Here is a 20199-nt window from a genome sequence, read left to right as displayed (position 1 = left end):
TTCCTTTACATTTTAGGATTATTTGATCTCTTTGGGGTGATGGTTGCATCTGGTGCAAAAAAGACCAAGATTCTCTTTAACTAAGATTCTCTTTAACACTGCCCCAATAATGAGTACTTACAACATGCTCCACTATATAAATATGATCCTTTTATTTTCCAAGCCACCTGTGGTTTTTCAGTAATTAAATGTAGTCAATGCCAAGTTACATTTTTATGCTGTGATTCACAATGACACCAGCTAAGAATGACAAAATTATTCTTTTTAGTGCGCTCACAGATGATGATGAACAAGGAACTTCACCTCATAAAAATCAGGAATGAATTAAAACGCATACCCTCATGCTCCAAGAGCCATGCTCCAAGCATGGAGCTATCTAATCCCTTGCTACTCCACAACATGCACACTTTTGGCCCATCTGTCCTTCTGTTCTAGAAAGAGTCCGAGATGACTCTTTCTCAGCTTAGTGCTCCAATCCAAGGAAAGACTCATACACTAATGATACTTCACTGCAGAGAGGAAGACTGAGGGGACCTTGATCAAATGTATTAAACATCAGGAGGCGTGATTTTAGGTGCTTCTTTTCTGCACTGAGGTGCTTTTCTGCACTTTGGCACTGCTGTACTGTTTCATTTTCATTTGTTTAATATACAACTGTTTAATATTCATTTTAAATATAACATATTTCAGTAAAATACATTCCTGAATAGTAAAGGAGCAACAATGCACTAAAATCAAAACCTTCTTTCGGTTAACATTTATAACTACATTGTTTAGGTGTTTTAGTTAACCTATTGAATATTATTGTGATTATTAATTCAAATATAACAAATGTTTAAATTAATTTTGATATTGAGACATTTATAAATCTTTAATGTTTCCTCACCCCTTTTATAATGGAAGAAACTGCCAGCTATTAAAGATTTCAAGGATGCTGTGGAGCGCGGGGTCTCTTCGCTGTGTTCTTGGAGCCTGGAATGCATCGGACAGCTTGAGTGGCTGTCCACATCAAGGCCAGGTGAGAATGGGCTTGCGGAGGCAGGAGGAGGAGATTCTGGGTGGACGGACCAGCAGTTTCATCAGCGGTGGCAGGGGAGGTAGTAAATGGCAGTCAATTCAATGAAATTGAAACATCACCCATCCATGTTCTCCTGAGATGCTGCCAGACCCTCTGAGTTACTCCAGCAGCTTGTGTAGTTTTGCTCAAGATACCAGCATCTGCAGTTCCTAAACATCATCTGCAGTGAACTGATTCATTTTGCATTCATTTTCCTCTAACCTATTCTCCTCATGCTGCTTCCAAATGCAGCTGGATTTTACCATCCACTTACACATTAGGGGCAATTTACAATGGATGAGTAACGACCAGCCAAGGCGACTTTGGGATATGGGATGAAACTGAAGCACTGAAGAAACCTCACTGGTCACAGGGAGAACATGCAAACTTCATCCAGGTAACACCAGAAGCCAAAATATTGGAGCAACTCCACCAGCTGCAACAGTATACTGTCCGCAAATGTTCACTACTTGCCAACGCTAGCACAGGCGGCTACGCAGCCCAACGTGTCTAAACCAGCACACGCACAACAATTTCTTCAGTCACAACATCTTGCAAACGTTCATTAACTTCTTTTGCTCTTTACTAACATAAAGGCAATTTACAGGAGTCGTTTTAGCTAATGGCGTGTTATTAGTCCATGGAAGGAAACCCAGAGCACAGAGAAGGTAACTCACATGGCCATGGGGACAAGGTGCAAACTCCAGACTGACAGCTACTGAGGTCAGGATTGAACCAGAGTCACTGGAGCTAGTAAGCTGCAGCACCAACCACTGTACCATTTGTGTATGTACTGTGTAGTTTTCAAATTAAGGTAGGAAGTGAAGGGCTTGTTTTCATAATTATGTTATGATATATCCATATTTATACTAGTGGCATCAACGCGCCAGTTACTGACTGGGGTAAGGAAGAAGCAATGTCATCCACTGACAGAAGTCAGGGTGAAACATCGACTTGAATGCAGGTTAAAAGCTGGAAAATGTACCGACGAAGTACGAGTATGTTGCCAGGACTTGAGGGTCTGAGCTATATGAAGAGGTTGGGCAGACTAGGACTTTATTCACGGAAGTACAAGAGGCTGAGGGGTAATCTTATAAAGGTGTATAGAATCAGGAGGGAAATAGACAGGGTGAATACTGTGCCTTTTACTCAGTGTAAGGGATTCAAGAACCAATGGTCGTAGGGTTAAAGTGAGAGGGGGAAGATTTAATAGGAACCTGAGGGGCAACTTCTTCCACACAAGGGGTGGGGGGTGTATGGAAGGAACTGTCAGAGGAGGGAGTTGAGGCAGGTACTATAACAATGTTTAAAAGGCATTTTGACAGGTACAAAGATAGGAAAGGTTTAGAGGGATCTGGACCAATGTGGGCAGGTGTGACTAACGTAGATGGGGCATCTTGGTCAGCATGGACAAGTTGATCTGAGGGGCCTGATTCTGCACTGTATGTGTGAAATAGCTTTGGTAAATCCATTCCTTTTATTGTCATTTTGTACAAGTTTCCACAGATCCTGAATACCAAATACATGCTGCATTAGAGAATATATGCTACCTGTGGGCACATGCTCAGTGGCAACACCAGGTGCATTCCTGGACAAGTTTGCACATTGTCTCTGCCCCAACCTCCCATCTCTCTGCTTTTACATTTAGCTGTTAAAGCAGCACCCCATTGAATACTTGTCTTTTAATTAAGTAGCATTGTGCTCTCATTCTCTAGCAGTGCCTGCTCTAATCTATTACAGGCTGAAACACTCTCGTCTGGTCCCCTTGGTGACTGGTGCCAGACCACATCATGTCTGGTCACAGATATTGCCCCTGACCATCTGAGCAGGAGATCAAACTTTTTTCAGTTAAGGGCCTGTCCCACTTTCCAGAGTTACTCACGAATTCTCCTGCATTTTCCCCTTGATTCAAACTCGGAGAATGTCCGTAGCGAGTCTGTAGGAGTCCGTAGATATTTCATAGCGGCTCGTAATGCCAGCTGTAGGTACTCGGGGCATCAGGTAAGTCGGGACGTTTTTTCAGCATGTTGAAAAATGTTCACGAGTAAAAAAAATAGCCCCGAGTACCTACAGCTGGCATCTCCGAGTTTGAATCAAAGGGAAAACTCGGGAGAATTCGTGAGCAACTCGGGAAAGTGGGACAGGGCCTTTACTCCCAGTAAGAGTTCCAGACCTGCCTGCAACCCAAATTTTTAGTAAGTCAGGAACACTGAGATTGCATAAATTGTACTGGCAGGTTAATTAGCTATAGATTAGCCCTGATTCTTGTTACTTTCAGATCTTAGTTAGAATTAATTAGTCGAGATCTGTAATTGCAGATTCAAAACATTGCAGACCACAGGAGTTGCCAGACCACAGAATGCCGGACGGGAGAGTCTCAGCCTGAGTTTACATTTGCTATTTATTTAACATTTTAAGCTCTGATATCTCTGAAGCCCAAAAAGGAACTTTGCAAAATCTGCTGAGCTGTTTTAGCTCTTGAATGAATTGCATATTCGAGAGACTCACAAAGATAACAATATTTTCCAGGTTCTTTCTTCAATTTTATTTGGTTATCAAAAAAAAGGAACAAAATATAGATCAACTTCAGAACGCCTGGTCAGGAAGGGACTGCTGTTCCAGTTGTCAGTGGTTCTGTGGAGGTAAACTTTTAGTGAGGTAATTAAGAATCACTTTAATAGGATTAACCATTTGCTTTCTGTTCATATTGGTTTCTGACACTGACCCTCATTTCTTAGTTCTTGGAGAAACAATTTGGGTGCTTGCTATAAAAACTTGGATTCCGAACACAGTTCAATTCTTAAATTGCCCAGGGGGACACTGCATGTTGCAAAAATGCTGGAGAAACTCAGCGGGTGAGGCAGCATCTATGGAGCGAAGGAAATAGGCAACGTTCCGGGTCGAGACCCTTCTTCAGACTTAGCCTATTTCTCCTCCTCCCTCTGAATGCCTACCAGGAAAAATTGTGTTGATGTTCAGAAGAGGAGGACGATACCTCAACTATTGCAATTCATGCTACATGGGGGAAAAAATCTAACATTCCTTCTAGTAATGCATCACAGTGCGAGAAAATCTTGTCACGTTTAAAGATGAAAATCTGGGCGCTGTTTCAAAATGCTAATTTCCGTCACATTCAAATACTTTTAGAGACTACGGCCCAACCAACTGAAGGATGCCCACAATCAAAAGGACAACGCAAGACCACTTCAGCTCAAAACATTCTTCAAATATCTTTGAAAATGTTTAGAAAGCTGCCACTCAGTGAAGGGAACAAATAGCTGGATTGGTGACAGAAACACAAGGATAGGACACAGTTACATTTACTGACAGACTTCAAGGCTGGAATTTCCTCACTGACATTAAGCAGGTTTATTCAGTCCAAATTCTGAATAGCTATTTGAATTAATACCAGGTGCAATGACTGTCATCCTGGTACTGGGAGTTCCATACCTTGGCTCTTTCCAGACTTCTTCTTTGGTCGTGATATACAGCTGGACTCTTTAGAGCTAGAGTAGTAAATAAAACCAGACTGATTAGTAGGCAGATCAGCAGCTAAGTCCAATTTGCAAGATGTCCACAATTACAGAAAAATATCAGCTTGTTATGGTGAATCTCGCAAGATCCCACACCAAAGACATACAGGTCTGTAGGCTAATTGGCTTGGTAAAATTGTGAGTTGTCCCAAGTGTGGGTGTAGCATAATGTTAGTGTATGGAGGTCGCTGGTCGGCACGGACTCGGTTTCCGTGCTGTATCTCTAAACTAAACTATTTTTCAACAAAATCTAAAATTAAAGTTCTCCTAAACATACTACAATAATTATATTTAACCAGTAATAAATTGTACTTATAACACATTTTTATGAAAACATAACCCATTTATAGATATGTGCTGCTCATTAGTAGAGCATGAATAATTATACTCTTTACATATCCTATGACGAGTTTTCATGGATTTAATAAATCCTGAAATTAATAACAGATGTCCCACAAACATACATGTTTGGCAAAATATAACATCTGAAATTGTTCTTGAAACATTTAACAAATTTAACACTACAGCTAATCTATCACCTTTCTTGAACATGTGGGCATTTCTGCCAAACATTTAACTACTATAAGAATAGATGGCTGTCTGATATGGTACATCCAAATAACTGTTAATATTCCAGAGACACAAACCCTTCTTCAGTCTGAAGAAGAGTCTCGACCCTTCTTCAGTCTGAAGAAGTCTCGATCCAAAACATCACCCATTCCTTCTCTCCAGAGATGCTTCATGTCCCGCTGAGTTACTCCAGCAGTCTGTGTCTATCCTTGGTTTAAACCAGCATCTGCAGTTCCTTCCTACGAAATTCCAGAAAGAATTGTTGCGGAAAATGGTCCAATTCATTCACATGCCACCTTAGTCTTAATAAGCACAGAATTTAGGAGGCGATTACTATTCCAAAAAGTACACTTGATAAAAGTCTCGACCTATTCCCTCGCTCCATAGATGCTGCCTCACCCGCTGAGTTTCTCCAGCATTTTTGTCTACCTTGATAAAAAAAAGATTGCTTTTAGCTCATAAGCGAAAATATGAGGTTGGTGTCAAGTTGATGGAAGCTCACTGGCATGTAGCATTGTACACTTCTGTGATTAATAATGCAGACCATTTATATTTTATCTTAGTAGTTATCGTCAATATATGGTAATAATGTGATTGAGTTGTATTTAGAAATGCATCTTCCATAATTTAGATATGCTATGGTACTTAATAAATAAATCCTGTTCTTTGGTAAGCTGCATGAATTGTATCCTTCTGCAGCAAGACTAATAACACAACATTCCAAGTACAAGCCATCCTCAAGTTAATGACATTTGAGCATCCCAGATACGAGCAAGTTCTCATAATTGTAACTAAACTTATATGTTTGCATCTACAAGTGGCAGAACTATTTTTCTCTCTCTCTCTCCACTTGAACAATTGTTCTTTCTTATGAGTCTTGCGTGCTTTTGATGTCATTTATTACAATACTATGGAGGTATGGTTAGCAGAGAGTGATTTTTGACTATTTTCTGACACAGACAAAACTGACTGATGGACGTTTGTAAAATTGGAACCCATTTGTTACCCGGGGTCTGCCTGTACACCATGCAAAGCACCTCCTCCATTCAGAATGGTTTCTTTAATGTGGGACTTTGCAGATGTGATCCTTATCCTTTCACCTGTCAGCTGCAACGATGTTGAAACTAGGCTGCATCATTTTGACTGCAGCAAAAATTATCTCTGCTTTTTCCTTGGTACAGATTCAACTTTTATGCACCTGGTTTACGCACTTTTCATCCACAAAGAGTAACACAAACTTCTAGTGCCATCAGATATGTGCTTGTCCCACTTGACGATTTTTTAGGCAACTGTCGGCGACTGTCATAGTCGTAGCAGATCGCCGAAAATCTAGCGACAACCTACGTCATCCTGGCGACAACCTACGACAGCACCTATGTCAAGCTATGCTCATTGGCATCAAACCCACTGTCGCCGAAGAATTTTCAACATGTTGAAAATTTAGCGGCGACCAGAAAGACGCCACGACTCTTTGCGCGACTGAGGAGACTACTCCCGGCGACCACCGGCGAACATGTGGTGACAAACTAGTCGCCTGTAGTTGCCGAAAAAATTGCCTAAGTGGGACAGGCCGATTACCAGCAGGATTATTGGTGCTCCACTCCCTTTCTTGCTGGACATATACAGGAAGAGATGTATCAACAGAGCCATCTTCATCATCAAAGACCCCTACCACCCATCGCATCACATATTCTCCATCCTGCCATCTGGGAAGAGGTACAGGAGCATTAGCTGCAAAACCAGCAGGATGCTCCTCAGCTTCTTCCCGCAGGCTATAAGACTGTTAAACGGACTTTGCCCCCTGCCAAAGTATCGCGCACCAACCACCAACCTGGACAGAGCTACTGTCGTGCTGCTGCCGATCGGAACGCCTGTTGATGTTTAGTTGAGAGTAGTGTTAAACTTGTTCATGATATATGTTTTTTTTTATTTCTATTTATTTTTTACTGCACACTGAATAGACACTGGTTTGAGTAACGTTTTTTTGTTTCCTCTGGGTATGTGTGTACTCAGGAAAATAACAATAAAGATATACTATACAATATACAATACAATACAATACCGTGAAAATGAAGACTGGAAAGCAAACAGAAGTATGCTTGCATTGAAATTGTAATGCACCTGAATCAGGGGGCAAAGCTGCAGGGAAGGAACGGAGGACATTTATCCACCAACCTGATCTGCTGATTTGTTTGTGATGCAGTTTGCTGGCCTGTGGAAGCAGGGAGACCGGCTAGGGAGTGACAAGCAGAGTCTAAGCTTGAAACCAGCCATTTGGAAGATGTGGGAGGAGACTTGCCACTTTGCAGATTGACACAGCCTCAAGAGGAGCACAGTAATTCCTCCTGGATTCACCAATAACAGGATCAAATCTACAACTTACATTTTGGGAGGCAGACTCCTTTTAGCTGTCGCTAGTTTAGTTGTCAAGTACCTCACAGCCAATGATTTTCAAATTTATTAAAGTGTGCTGAATAGTTTGAAGAAAGGTCACGACCCGAAACGTCACCCACTCCTTCTCTCCAGAGATGCTGCCTGTCTCGCTGAGTTACTCCAGCGATTTTCTATCTTCGGTGTAAACCTGCATCTGCAGTTCCTTCCCTCACGCTTATAATTCTGGAATATTGTTACATTATATTAATGCCATGGACATTATTAGATAACTAAACAAGAGACTGCAGATACTGGAATGTTGACCAAAAAAAAAGTGCTTAAGGAACTCAGCAGGTCAGGCAGCATAGTGGAGAAACGGGCAGATTATGTTTTGGACTGGGACCTTGTGCAGGTTGATCAGTCCAGCACTTTGTTTTTTCCGATATGTATTGTCTTTCCGCTGACTGGATAGCATGTAACAAAAGCCTTTCACTGCAACCTCGGTACACGTGACACTAAACTAAACTCAAACTATGGCTCAGTGCATGTTATTAATGGAAGGAAAGCTGCCAAGCTTAACTGGTCTGGCCCATAACTGGCTCTGGACCCAACAGCATGGCTGAATCTTTTATGTGCATGTGTGCAATTAGTGGTGGATGAAACATGGTGCTAGCACCAATGTTCAAATCTCTTTAACAAATAAAAATACTTATAAAATATCACTGTCTAACAATACTCGACTTCTGACAGTCATGCTCAGATTTTGGGCACTGGCTTCTACTAAAAAGGTGACATTTTCTAATCTGGCATCTTTATACACATTAGGTGTGAATATCAGGAAATGTCAACATTTCAGCTTCTGATTTCCAGTGTTTAGAATGCATATTGTAATGATATCGATCAGTTTTCCTGTAGCTGATGGAGTGCCACCAGGGACAATCTTTCAGTGAGTAATACGGTGAACACACTGTGAGACAAACACATGCCTAAAGGTGGTAGTCACCTCGGGAATAAATCAGAAAAGCTCCATTGATATAGTTCGTTTGAGAATTTGTTTACAGTTGATTTGCACACGTTATACTTTATTTGTCTTTATCAAAACATTGACCATGAAGTTAAAGTTCTGTATCATTACGTAATCCAAAGGTTCATCTCAACGGTGAGACTCATCTAAAGTTGAGGACCTTTGAGTGATGTGAAGTTGAGTACATTCTTTTTGGGATGCAAACCAGTTTGTTTGCCTTTAGCACTGGAAACGAAGTACTAATGAAGTACTAATGAAGGGCAGAGCCCTGAAAACCGCGCGAAAGGAGATCATTGTTTATAATCTTGACCATCCCTCGTCCAGTCCTGAAACAGTTAGTTTTTACAATTGTGTGTTTTTTTTTTGTTTTTTTTTTAATTTAATTATTTATTTTTTTATTTTTTATGTCTTATTCTATTTTTTCTATTTTCTTTTTCTCAACTTTCTTCACTCATTCGTCTTTTTTCTTTTTCTTCACACACTATATATCTCACACCTTTCTATCCTTTACTATCTAATTTCTTTTTCTTATTCTAATCTTTCTTTAATATAACAAAAAAAATAAGAAGCTGTACATAAAATGTATTATGAAAATATCTATTAGGCACTTTGGTGCCATATGATTGCACTTACTTCTAATAAAATAAAATATAAAAAATAAAAAAAGAAAAGAAAACCGCGTGGAAACACGACCCCTCCCAGAGTCACGTGCGCGCGGATTCCAACCGCAGGGTTCGATACTTGCGAGCACCAGCAGTTGCCGCTACAAGAGTCACTATTGAGATGAATCTTTGCATTCTGTAATGACATAGATCATTAAGTCCGCCGTCATTGAACAATCTTTTACCTTTCTGAATGAAGCTGGGAGGAATGATGGTCAAAAGACCAGCTTTCCTTTTTGATTAGTGTTGGAGGTTTCTGATGTCTCACGCCAAATTTTCAAACTTTTAGAAAGAACCTTTCCTTAATGTTGCATTATTTTCACACTAGAGTGCCAACTTCTATTCTAAAGGGCCTGTCCCACTTGGGCGACCTAATCCGCGAGTTTTGGCGAGGTTGCCCTCGACTCATACTCGCAGCATGGTCGACACGAGGTCTTAGGAGGTCTTCGTAACTCTCCTTCATGCTCGAGAGTGGTCTCCGCTAGGTCATATATTCGTATGATACACATTTAGGCTTCCAGCTTCTCTAGATGTAGAAATATAGGTTTATATCCTATTATGTGCAGTTTTTTATGTGCTACTTCAACCAGCTTATTTAATGTTCTCAATTCATCTGTGCCCTTTTTTCATATTTCTCATTGCGGGCTAAGATTATCATTACTTTTAATTATACCAAGTTAATTATATCAAGTTGAGAAAACTTGCTATAATTAAAAGTAATGATAATCTCCATTACATTCTACATACTACATTCTACATGCCAGACATTACTTAACGTATTACAACCAGCATTTTGTGCCCTCTACTATTCCTTAGTTCTGGCCTTGGCAATTTCTTGAATCTCTTCTTTTTTGATGTTATGATGATGCTATTTTGTTATTTTTTTTACTAGCAGGACTAAGGGCTGAATTGACTCCTTCCATGCTGTGTATTTCAATTTTCATTATTTAATGCTTTTAATACATTTCAAAAGAGTCGGCAGACTTTTTCTCCATGCCAGAATTCATTTCAAGAACTCTAGGACTATATCCATGACAAAAGCTGTCAAGTTTACGAACGATTCATCAAGAGTGATATCTGAATAGACTTGTCTCTCAACGAAGGTGGTTTTGATTTTGTTCACTCACCTTAATTTTAGCACTTATCAACAGTTGCGTTTCTTAATGCCAATCGTATTTACATATTGCTGGGCACATGTCAGGTTTGTGTATAATTACAGAATGTAACAGCACAGAACAATGTTACCTGCCCCTTCACACCTCTCCTTGTATTTCCTTCCACCTGAGTTACCTGGTGTATTCCCACTCTCTAGTTTGTTTCCTTCATCTAATATTTGCCTACTTAAAGTAATTATTTCCAAAATAACTCATGGAGACGGCTTTAATAGCACCCGCTGCTGTAAGTTAGGTCACCCTGAACCGTTTTACTGCGGGCATATGTTCAATCCACTTGAATAATCTTTTGGTATTTTGGTGCTGTTCACTGCTGGACAGCTTAAGCAATGGTGCTTGGAGCTTTTAACTCAAAACAATTTGCTAATCAATCTTTTTGAAGATAGCAGCTCCAGCAGAGTGCTGCACACATAACTATGCAACTGCGATTATTTGCACTGTATTGCAAAATTCAAGCAGCAGCCATAAAGAAACGGAAAGAATTCTACTCATGAATCCTGGTGGCAGATTCTGAATCACTTAACCCTGTGTTCCACATCCTAATCTATTATAATCATGCTTGTAAAAGCCCCAAACTTCACAAATTCTCCAGTCTCCTCCACCAATATTATTTGAAAAGGGATTTCTAGGTGCAATAGTTCAAATGTAAACCCTTACGTGTCAAGTCAAAGCTGGAATGTAAAGTTGGCGGGTCACAAAAGGAGAGAAGCTAGCCCTGAAGATTGGCTTTGGCTCATCCGGTACATCTCTGAACAGTATATAATTAATCAAGAGGTAAGCCCACATTGCTTCTATTATCTGAGCATGCAAGGCAAAGGAGGAAAAAAATAACAATAGAAAGATGAATAGGAAAGGAAGAAAGGGAAACTTGGTAAACTGGGGATTAACCCCAATTTGCAGTGTCTTTTCCTTTAACATTGCTAACCTGAAATAATTTCAGAGGAATTGTTTACAATTGAAAAGATTTGTATATTACTTAAAAATCCACCGTAATTCTCATTGCCTTGTGATGCTGACTGATTATGCGTGGATTGTTCCCACCAGCACTGACCCTGCTGGAATTCCTGGTGGCAACATGGTGACATCTCCATAACATGGGCACAAGCTCAGAAAATGAATGCAAACATTGGCAACTGCAGGAGGCCCAATCCACTGCTTTATTTCTGTCATATGAACTCATATTACAAACGTTAATTAAAAAGAAAAATATATAATCGATGTACTTGTTCTATTGATATGTTCACTACTTTTTACCTAATTCCAATTATTTTAACTTGGAAATTAATATTTGTATAAGATATTAGAAATCTGAAATAAAAACTGAAAATGTTGGAATCATTCAGTGGCATCTTTGTAATGAGAGAAAGGTGAAGGCTCCTTGCACAGACGAAGTCCCACTTATTGAGTGTTTCCAGCATTTTCTGTCAAGCCATGCAAGCCTTCATAGAATATAGAACGCAAGCGATCAGAAATAATAGTTTCATAGCAGTCGAGCTGTTCTTTCCATATTAACATTAATTTCAAGACTAATTCTTTTGGCAGCATTTATTTCTTCTGCTTTGTGTTGCCAATTGTTATTTTGCAGGTTGGGATAACTTAGAAAATTCTGGCTCACGACAGGATCTGCACAAGTTCCAAATACATTTAATCAAACTAATGGCAAACTTGTCCAGAATCACAATACTGTGAAGTCCTTAAACTCTTCTCTGTGATTTGAGTGGGAAATACCTGCTGGTTAGAGTGTAGATTTCTCGGCAGTCTGAGACGTCATTTCTTAAATCCGCTCCCTCGCTCCCATGTCCGCAGTGCATCTTGGATGCAGCTTCACATATAGATATCTCCTACATGCAAAGCTGACATTGCTTTGCTTCTTGTAGCAGAGAACTTTGTTTAGACAAAATGCTTGTAATAAATATTTACTTTTCTGACAGTAACTAGACTCATTTGTCTGCTCCTTTACTGCAAAATCAAATGAAGAGCATTAAAATGAAGAGCAGGATCTTTTACCGTGTAGATGTCAAATCCACTGAGACACATCCATCCCACCAATGTATACAATCAGAATTGTCATCTTTTAAGCATTGTTTTAATGGAAATGATGTATATGAGCCTGTGGTTTTAAATTTCAAAACTATCACGTCATACTTTGGCATCATTAAACTCCTACTTGTCTGATGAGATTGCCGTCATTATGCTGCTACAGCCCAGGAAGCACTATGAAAACATAGTAAACATTTATATACTAACGTATATGTTTCTGTACAGGCCGATAGGTTCACGATATTTTACTAAACAACCTTAAGGATTAACAGTTGACATTTGGCAACAGATACAGAATCATCAACTGGATCACCCTGTTAATGACCTTGGTCCCACTTTCATTATAATTTATTATTATCTATTCAGTTGTACAGTCTCTCCAAATCATGCAACTTCACCAATTAAGCGCAATCTGGAGATTCATCTTGCAGATACATTCTGCCCATGGTGAGAGAAAGGGGAAGGGGAGAGGAGGGGGAGAGGGAGAGGGAGGGGGAGGGGGAGGGGGAGGGGGTCAGTCCCATGTAAACTCAGCTTCAGATAGTCTGTGTGGGTCTCTGCTATGCTCTTACTGGCTCAACCTTCCTGGACTGTGAAAGTGGCAGGTTTGACCTGAACCTGAGGTGAAACAGCCTCCTGCTCTCCCAGTACCTTTGTATGCTTCAACCCCAGGTATATTAATCCCATCAGAAATTCATGTAGTTAATCCACATCAGGTGCTTTAACTTACTGACAGACTATTAAAATTGGCCCTCAGTCCCTGCCATGACAAGGCATGCAAGCTTTCATAGAATATAGAATGCAAGCAATCAGATGTGCTAGTGAGGAATGCAGTGACAAGTGTCAGAAGCTCCATCAATCCATTTGCTGCTTGGAAATTCGTATAATTGAAGGTCTGGATAGAGTGGACGTGGAGAGAATGTTTCCACTAGTGGGAGAGTCTAGGACCAGAGGTCAAAGACTCAGGATTAAAGGATGTTCCTTTAGGAAGGAGATGAGGAGGAATTTCTTTAGTCAGAGGGTGGTGAATCTGTGGAATTCATTAACACAGAAGGCTGTAGAGGACAAGTCAATGGATATTTTTAAGGCAGAGATAGATAGATTCTTGATTAGTACGGGTGTCAGGGGTTATGGGGAGAAGGCAAGAGAATGAGGTTAAGGGGGGAAGATGGAACAGTCATGATTGAATGGCGAAGTTGACTTGATGGGCTGAATGGCCTAATTCTGCTCCTATCACTTATGAACATAAACACACAGCAGCTATAAATTGATAAAGAAGGTTAATTGGAAGATCTTATGCAAGTTGATCATGTTATGGACATCCAATGAATGAACACCCATATAACTGAATGTTGACTTACTCCTGGACTGTGTCCTTTGAGGCAACATAGTAAGCTGGGCTGCCCAAGTGTGTCATGTGATTTCAGTATTCCAATCTGTTGTTCTAAGTGATGGATGTACATTTGCTGGATTATTTATATATTAGATTTCCTTTCAATCTGGAAAATATATTTATCAGATACCTTGCTAAGTTGGAAATAGTTTTCAACGTAGCTGTCATGAACTGCTTACAAACGTTCCAGCCATTTAATGTCAAATATTCATCATCAAATATTCTATTGATGTAATTTGTAGCTAAAGGCATGAATTTGCTTTCAAGGCAGGTTTGTACTTGATTTTTATTAAACCCTGTATGATCTGGTGGCCAGGAGATGGCTGTTTATTGGTCACATGTTCAACTTACTTAACTCTGTACCTTGGTGGTGCCAGTCACCCCCCCCCCCCCCCCCCCCCCCTGGACACTCCTTCCCCCAAAAAAAATTGCACCACGATGACTGTATGTACGTATATATATTTATTGCTCATATTCCATGTTCGCTCTTCTGGGGAGATGCTAACTGCATTTCGTTGTCTCTGTACTGTACACTGCACTATGACAATAAAGTTTGAATCTGAAGTCCTTTCATAAATATGCAACAGTTTAAGATGTGGTGCTGGGAATGAAGGTGGTTCCCATCTCACTCACGGATTGGCCAATAATTGCATTCCCCAAGGATGTTTGTTCGTTTGCATTTCACATTTTAGTTGCTTTTCTATGGAATAATTACAATTCAAACTTTGCACATGCAAAGTGCAAGACGTGTTCTGCAAGCTGCCAATTTAGATCATTGAGGTTAATGACAAACACCTCAACTGTTCAGCCTTGTTTTATGTAGACAGTCATTCGGTAGCTATTATATATGATGTATTCTATTGTCAAAAACACATTTGATGATCACCGCTAGACATATACATGGACTTTCAACTGATATTTTGCTCTCTTTCCCTGCTGCATAATTAGGATACGTGTTGTGTAAACTCTTGTTCCATTCACATACAGAATCCTTTTAATTACTAAAGCCCTTTAGATAAACAACACACTGCTGAGTGCTCTCTCTGACACTGTCCTTTCAGTCTGGCATGTTCAAAGGTCAGATAATGAATGTCCTTGCAGTTGCCTTGTTGCCTAATGATCTAAATAAAACTGAATAAAATAGTTGGATTTCAGCGCAGGTGGAATTCTTTCTGTTAGATGTATCATTACCCTGAACATTTTTCAATAAACTTTACATTCTAGACACTGTTCCATTTAATTAAAAAGCTTAATTCTTGTATTATCGCCAGAGACAAAATTATAAATATTAAGGTGCTCAGTGTACGCTCTTCATGTATGAAATTGTAGCTCAATATTTCCCTTAAAATTCTCAGTCACTGTTGTGATGCTGCAACTATTTGACTATTATTTATCAAACATTTCTCTAATGAATTTCACTTAACCACAAATGTTTTCTTCATAAAGCAACAAGGCAACATTTCTGGGCTTTTATCCCTCTCTCTCCCCAGAGTAGGAATAATCTTTCTTCTCCTCTCCACTGCTTTTACAACTGGCTTTGATTCTCACCACCAAATAATTATCTTTAGGTTTATTATTGTCACAAGTACCTAGATCCAGTGAAAAAGGCGATCAGATGTACCATACGTAGAGGCATTCAGTTCAAATTCAAGGGCAAAAGATAATGCAAAGGGGAAGATACAGGGTGCTGAATTTAGTTCTGAGCATTGTAGCGCATTAGTTCCTTAGACACAGTCCGATGTCCTCAATTGGATAAAGGCAAATCTGGCTGATGGAAGGGCCCTTCAGAAGCCAGATAACTCTATCTTCTTTCTGTTCTCCATCTCATCATTGTTCGTGATTCAGCCTACCACACTGGTAATGGCTGCAAACATGTAGCGGAGTTAGAGCCCAATTTGACCATACAGTCGGGAGTGCAAAATGGACTGAGAATGTAACCTTGTGCTGAGAGTTATTATGGAGGAAATGTCGTAATCTATCCTCACTGATCGGGGTCTATGGGTCATAAAAATCGAGGTGGGATTCCGGGATTCAAGACAGACCTATAGGTGATAAATAGAAGTCTAACGTAGGAGTCTAGGTGTTCTACAGATGAGTTTAGGGCACGGGAATTAATGTCTGCTGTGGATCTGTTGAGACTGTAAGGAAACTGCAGTGGATCAAGGCTGGCTGGGAGGCTGGAGATAACGTGTGCCATCAATTTGAACCACTTCACCATGGTGTTGTCTGAGCCACTAGATGGTAGTGATTAATGCACGTTCCCTTCTATTTTATGGCACAGGGATGATAGTGTTTTTTTAAATGAGATGGGAACCCTATAATAGAATAGTGAGGGTTAAAGATCTCTGTGAATATCTCTGCCAGCTGAGGTTTAGTTCAGAGATACAATGCAGAAACAGGCCCTTTGGCCCACCGAGTCCGCACCGACCAGTAATCCCCACAGATTAACGCTATCCTACACACACTAGGGACTATTTACAATTATACTAAGCCGACTAACCTACGAACCTGTACATCTTTGGAATGTGGGAGGAAACCAAAGATCTTGTGGAAAACCCACGCAGGTCACGGAGAGAATGTAGAAACTCCGCACAGACAGCACCCGTAGTCAGGATCGAACTTGGGTACATGCGCGGCAACGCAGTAGCTCTACCGCTGTGCCACCGTGCCGCCTGTCCTGAGGATGAGGAACTCCATCCTGACCAGTTGCTTCCAGCAGATTCACTCTCAGGAAAGTCAATCTTACACCTGCCTCAGTAACCTGAGGCAAGGAGGCGGGTGGCATTCACCAACAAACTTCTGTTCAAAGCTGGCATTGAGTTAATTGTGGAGGAACCCATTGTTGCTCGCGATGCAGCCTGCTAATACTGCAATATCGCAAATGGGAATTTCACTTGCAGCATTAAGAGCAGTAAGCAATATCAAGCAACCCAAGCTACCCCACCCTGACCCCGTCTACCTCTGACATATATTCCAGGAGTGAATGATTGATGCGGTCAAAGATACAAGCATCTGATTTTAAAAATATTATCCAAACCGTTGCAATTCAATTCAACTGGGTAGGCACCTCCTGTCAAGAGTTTTACGCACATATTCAGATGGGCTTAAATAATGAACACGATGGTGTTAGATTACAGGGCTTTGGGATAAGTGTTATTATGCAGCTGACTAGGATGAACAAAATAACACCCAACATATTTATGTTCAAAGGTCTGAATGTAAATAAAGTGTTTGTTCAGTAAATGCATTCCATAGTTTTAACACCATTCTAACTGAACTGAATTTGCCAAAGTCGAGGCTCGGACCCAAAACATCACCCATTCCTTCTCTCCAGAAATGCAGCCTGTTACTCCAGGTTACTCCAGCATTTTGTGTCTATCTTGTATGCCAAATAATGATCATTCAGCCATGTGGCCAAAAGCCTCATGTTTGAAAAATAATGCAACGTTGCAAAAGATGATTCAAAACTTCACATGCGATTGAGAATGTTGAATCAGGCGTACAACCTCACCACACTTTCCATGGGGAAAGGTTGCTCCAGTTTTAATTGTTGTTGGTTATTTCTGATCAGAAATAGTTTAGCCAGTGTCTAACATTTTACAGATTGAAAAGTTGAAACAGAGGGCTATGATTTTTTTGAAAATATGTTTTATAAAGTTTCTGGAGTCAACAGAATTTAGATTCATGGAAGTGTGCTCCATCGAAATGCATCGCGTTTGTACTATGAAATCACCAATACTGCAAATGAGCTCTCCTCAGATTCTACTCCTGACCTAAACACCAGCAGCAATAGACAGTGGTGAATCAGGGATGTGGGATGGAAACATTGGCAGTTACAGTGAGAGTGTACAGACTCCACACAGACAGCAGCACTCCACCGCCTGTACCTAATCCACAAGTCTTGTTCACCCCTTACTGCAGTGATCATGGACCTACACTGGGTTCCTATCTGCCAAAGCCCAACATTTAAATCCACACCCTTTTATTCCCCCACAGCTTTCTACACTTTACCTTTTCCTATCTCTGTGAACTGCTCCAAACCTTCAAACTTCTGAGATCTCGGTACACATGGCACTTTCAACATCCAGCACTCTGCCTGTGCCTTTAAACGTCAGGGCCTTAGACTTGGGAAGGCCTCAGATAATTTCCATTTTTCACGCTGCACTGCCATGCAAAACATAGCCCTTCTCTTGGATACAGCTGCTTCAGTAACACCCAGTGCCTTGGGCATCAGGCACTATTAAACCTACAAACATTTGGACTGTTTTACACACCATTGGGGCACCGAGTATTTGCAAGATGTGAGAGACTTTCTCTTCATCACAAATGACCACATTAGTTTACTATTACTTTTTTCACAGTATGTTGCACAATATGCATAAACAATAGTAATAATTATGCATGCAACATGCATGCAAAGTTGTCTTGGCCATCACTCTACTTGTAATTATTGGAAATAAGGGTCTAAACTATACAAGCAATAACAAAATAAAAACCTAAGATTAAAATAAACGGAGGAATTGTATAGTTTAATTTGCTAACCTTTTTTAAGTTTCACTTCAATTCACGCCTCAACTGCACTAGGAAATACATTGCTGTGGTTTCATCATCACTGAGTCACTGGAGTTGACCAACTTCCTACCCAACAGCATTGTGAAAGCCCTGCAACATTGTAAGTGGCTGGATAAATATTAGACCCAGATGCATGTTCTCTGGCTGAGGTGATCGGGTAAAGGTACACATATGACCAGGTTTGGCCGAGTATCAAAACATAAAAAAGTAATTTAAACTGTAAGAATTTTCGTTTTTACAAATTCATATTCAAATTTCAAATTCAAAATTTCATATAAACTCCACACTTTCAAATGTCTTACCTTATATTGAAGATATGAGCACATTTTGCAACAGAATTATAAATACTATAAAATAGTTGAAACTTTGGGGGTTCTAAGATGATGGAAAATAGTTGCTGATTCAAATGAGCAACAAGGGTACTTTCTAAAGCAAAATAATATTGAAGGACAACATTGCTGTTGTGGTTTATTCCTGGATAGGCAAACTGGTTCAGCCCACTTCTGCAGTGAAACGCATGAAGTAATAGGCAGCTGGTCACCTCGTTCAAGGTTTATGGATGCCCAGGACTACATTAGCCATGTACATTACACTCTCCAAACCCACGCTTGGAATGTGTAGGAAGGAACTGCAGATGCTGGTTGATGTTTCGGGTCGAGACCCTTCTTTAGTCTGAAGAAGGGTCTCAACCTGAAACATCACCCTTTCCTTCTATCCAGAGATGCTGACTGTCTCTCTGAGTTACTCCAGTATTTTGTATCTATCCATGCTTGGAATGGCCATTTTTATCAAAACCACAATTTAGACAATGGAAAGGAGGCAACACGCTAGTCTTTCCCAGGATACTGTGTACTGATGGTGCAGAACCTGAAGGGTGATTGTACAGAGCCCTAGTGAGACCACACCTGGAGTATTGTGTGCAGTTTTGGTTGATTTACCACTATGTGGGTTTGAGAGGAGTGGGTAATTGCAGAGGAATCAGAGATGATCAATCAGGGATTCAGTCTGACTGTGAGGGAATGACTGTGCTAATCATAGGACCAAATGGAGGGTTTGGAGATGCTGTCAGTGGGGACTGATAGGTTCGGCTAGGAGTGCCCAATGATCTGTGCTCCTGGAACAATATGGACTGATTTTCCCAGCAACACTCCAAAAGGAGTGATATGCAGGTGTTCCAGTTTCTTCCCATATCCCAAAGGCATAGGTTAATTGGCTAATGTAAATTGCTCCTAGCCTGTAGGTAAATGGTAGAATTTCAGAGCAGGTAGATAAGAATGTAGGGGAAAATAAAGAATGGGATTAAAGTAGGATTAGTGTAAATGTGGGTGCAGACATGGTGTGCCGAAAGGACATTTTCCATGCAGTGTTGCTCTTTAATTCTGTGTGGAAGTGTGTCAGAAATGTAGAGGTGGATCACGACCTGCTCAACCTGCAGAGGTAGTTCAGATGTCTCTCCTGACCCAGAGAGGGGGAGGCATTAGCGGGTAGTGAGGATGGGATATATTTAGAACACCTGCACTTTATGGAGAGGTGAACTACTGATTAGATAAGAGTGCCTTTATGTCGATGTACTGTGAATGAGGATAACGTATACTCTTTCTGATGGAATCAAATCATTCTTAAATCCTGCGGAGAGGTCTTGGACACAGCCTTTCAAGTCCTGTCGGTGCCTCATCTTCCTCATAACAGCAAGAACTGACACACTATCGGCAAAGTCCTACAGCAGATCCAGTACAACTGGGATGTGTCCATTGCAGATAAAGATTTATAAATACCTCTCCATTAAAAGCAGAGATCTAACAA

General features: G+C 40.5%; 1 protein-coding gene across 4 annotated transcripts in view; it reads right to left on the bottom strand.

The window, feature by feature from the left end:
* myocd (myocardin) overlaps positions 1-20199 on the bottom strand; it is a 467533-nt gene that overhangs the window by 55028 nt on the left and 392306 nt on the right. For all 4 annotated transcript variants that reach the window (XM_033044078.1, XM_033044079.1, XM_033044077.1 and 1 more), the window contains one exon: positions 4508-4563. In XM_033044078.1, coding sequence (XP_032899969.1) covers positions 4508-4563 — 56 coding nt within the window. The remainder of the gene's footprint in view (positions 1-4507; positions 4564-20199) is intronic.

The sequence above is a fragment of the Amblyraja radiata genome, chromosome 26, assembly GCF_010909765.2.
Source record: "Amblyraja radiata isolate CabotCenter1 chromosome 26, sAmbRad1.1.pri, whole genome shotgun sequence".
NCBI classification, from domain to species: Eukaryota; Metazoa; Chordata; class Chondrichthyes; order Rajiformes; family Rajidae; genus Amblyraja; species Amblyraja radiata.
Note: the sequence above shows the minus strand (reverse complement) of the source record. Positions and strands in the feature narration are given on the sequence as shown.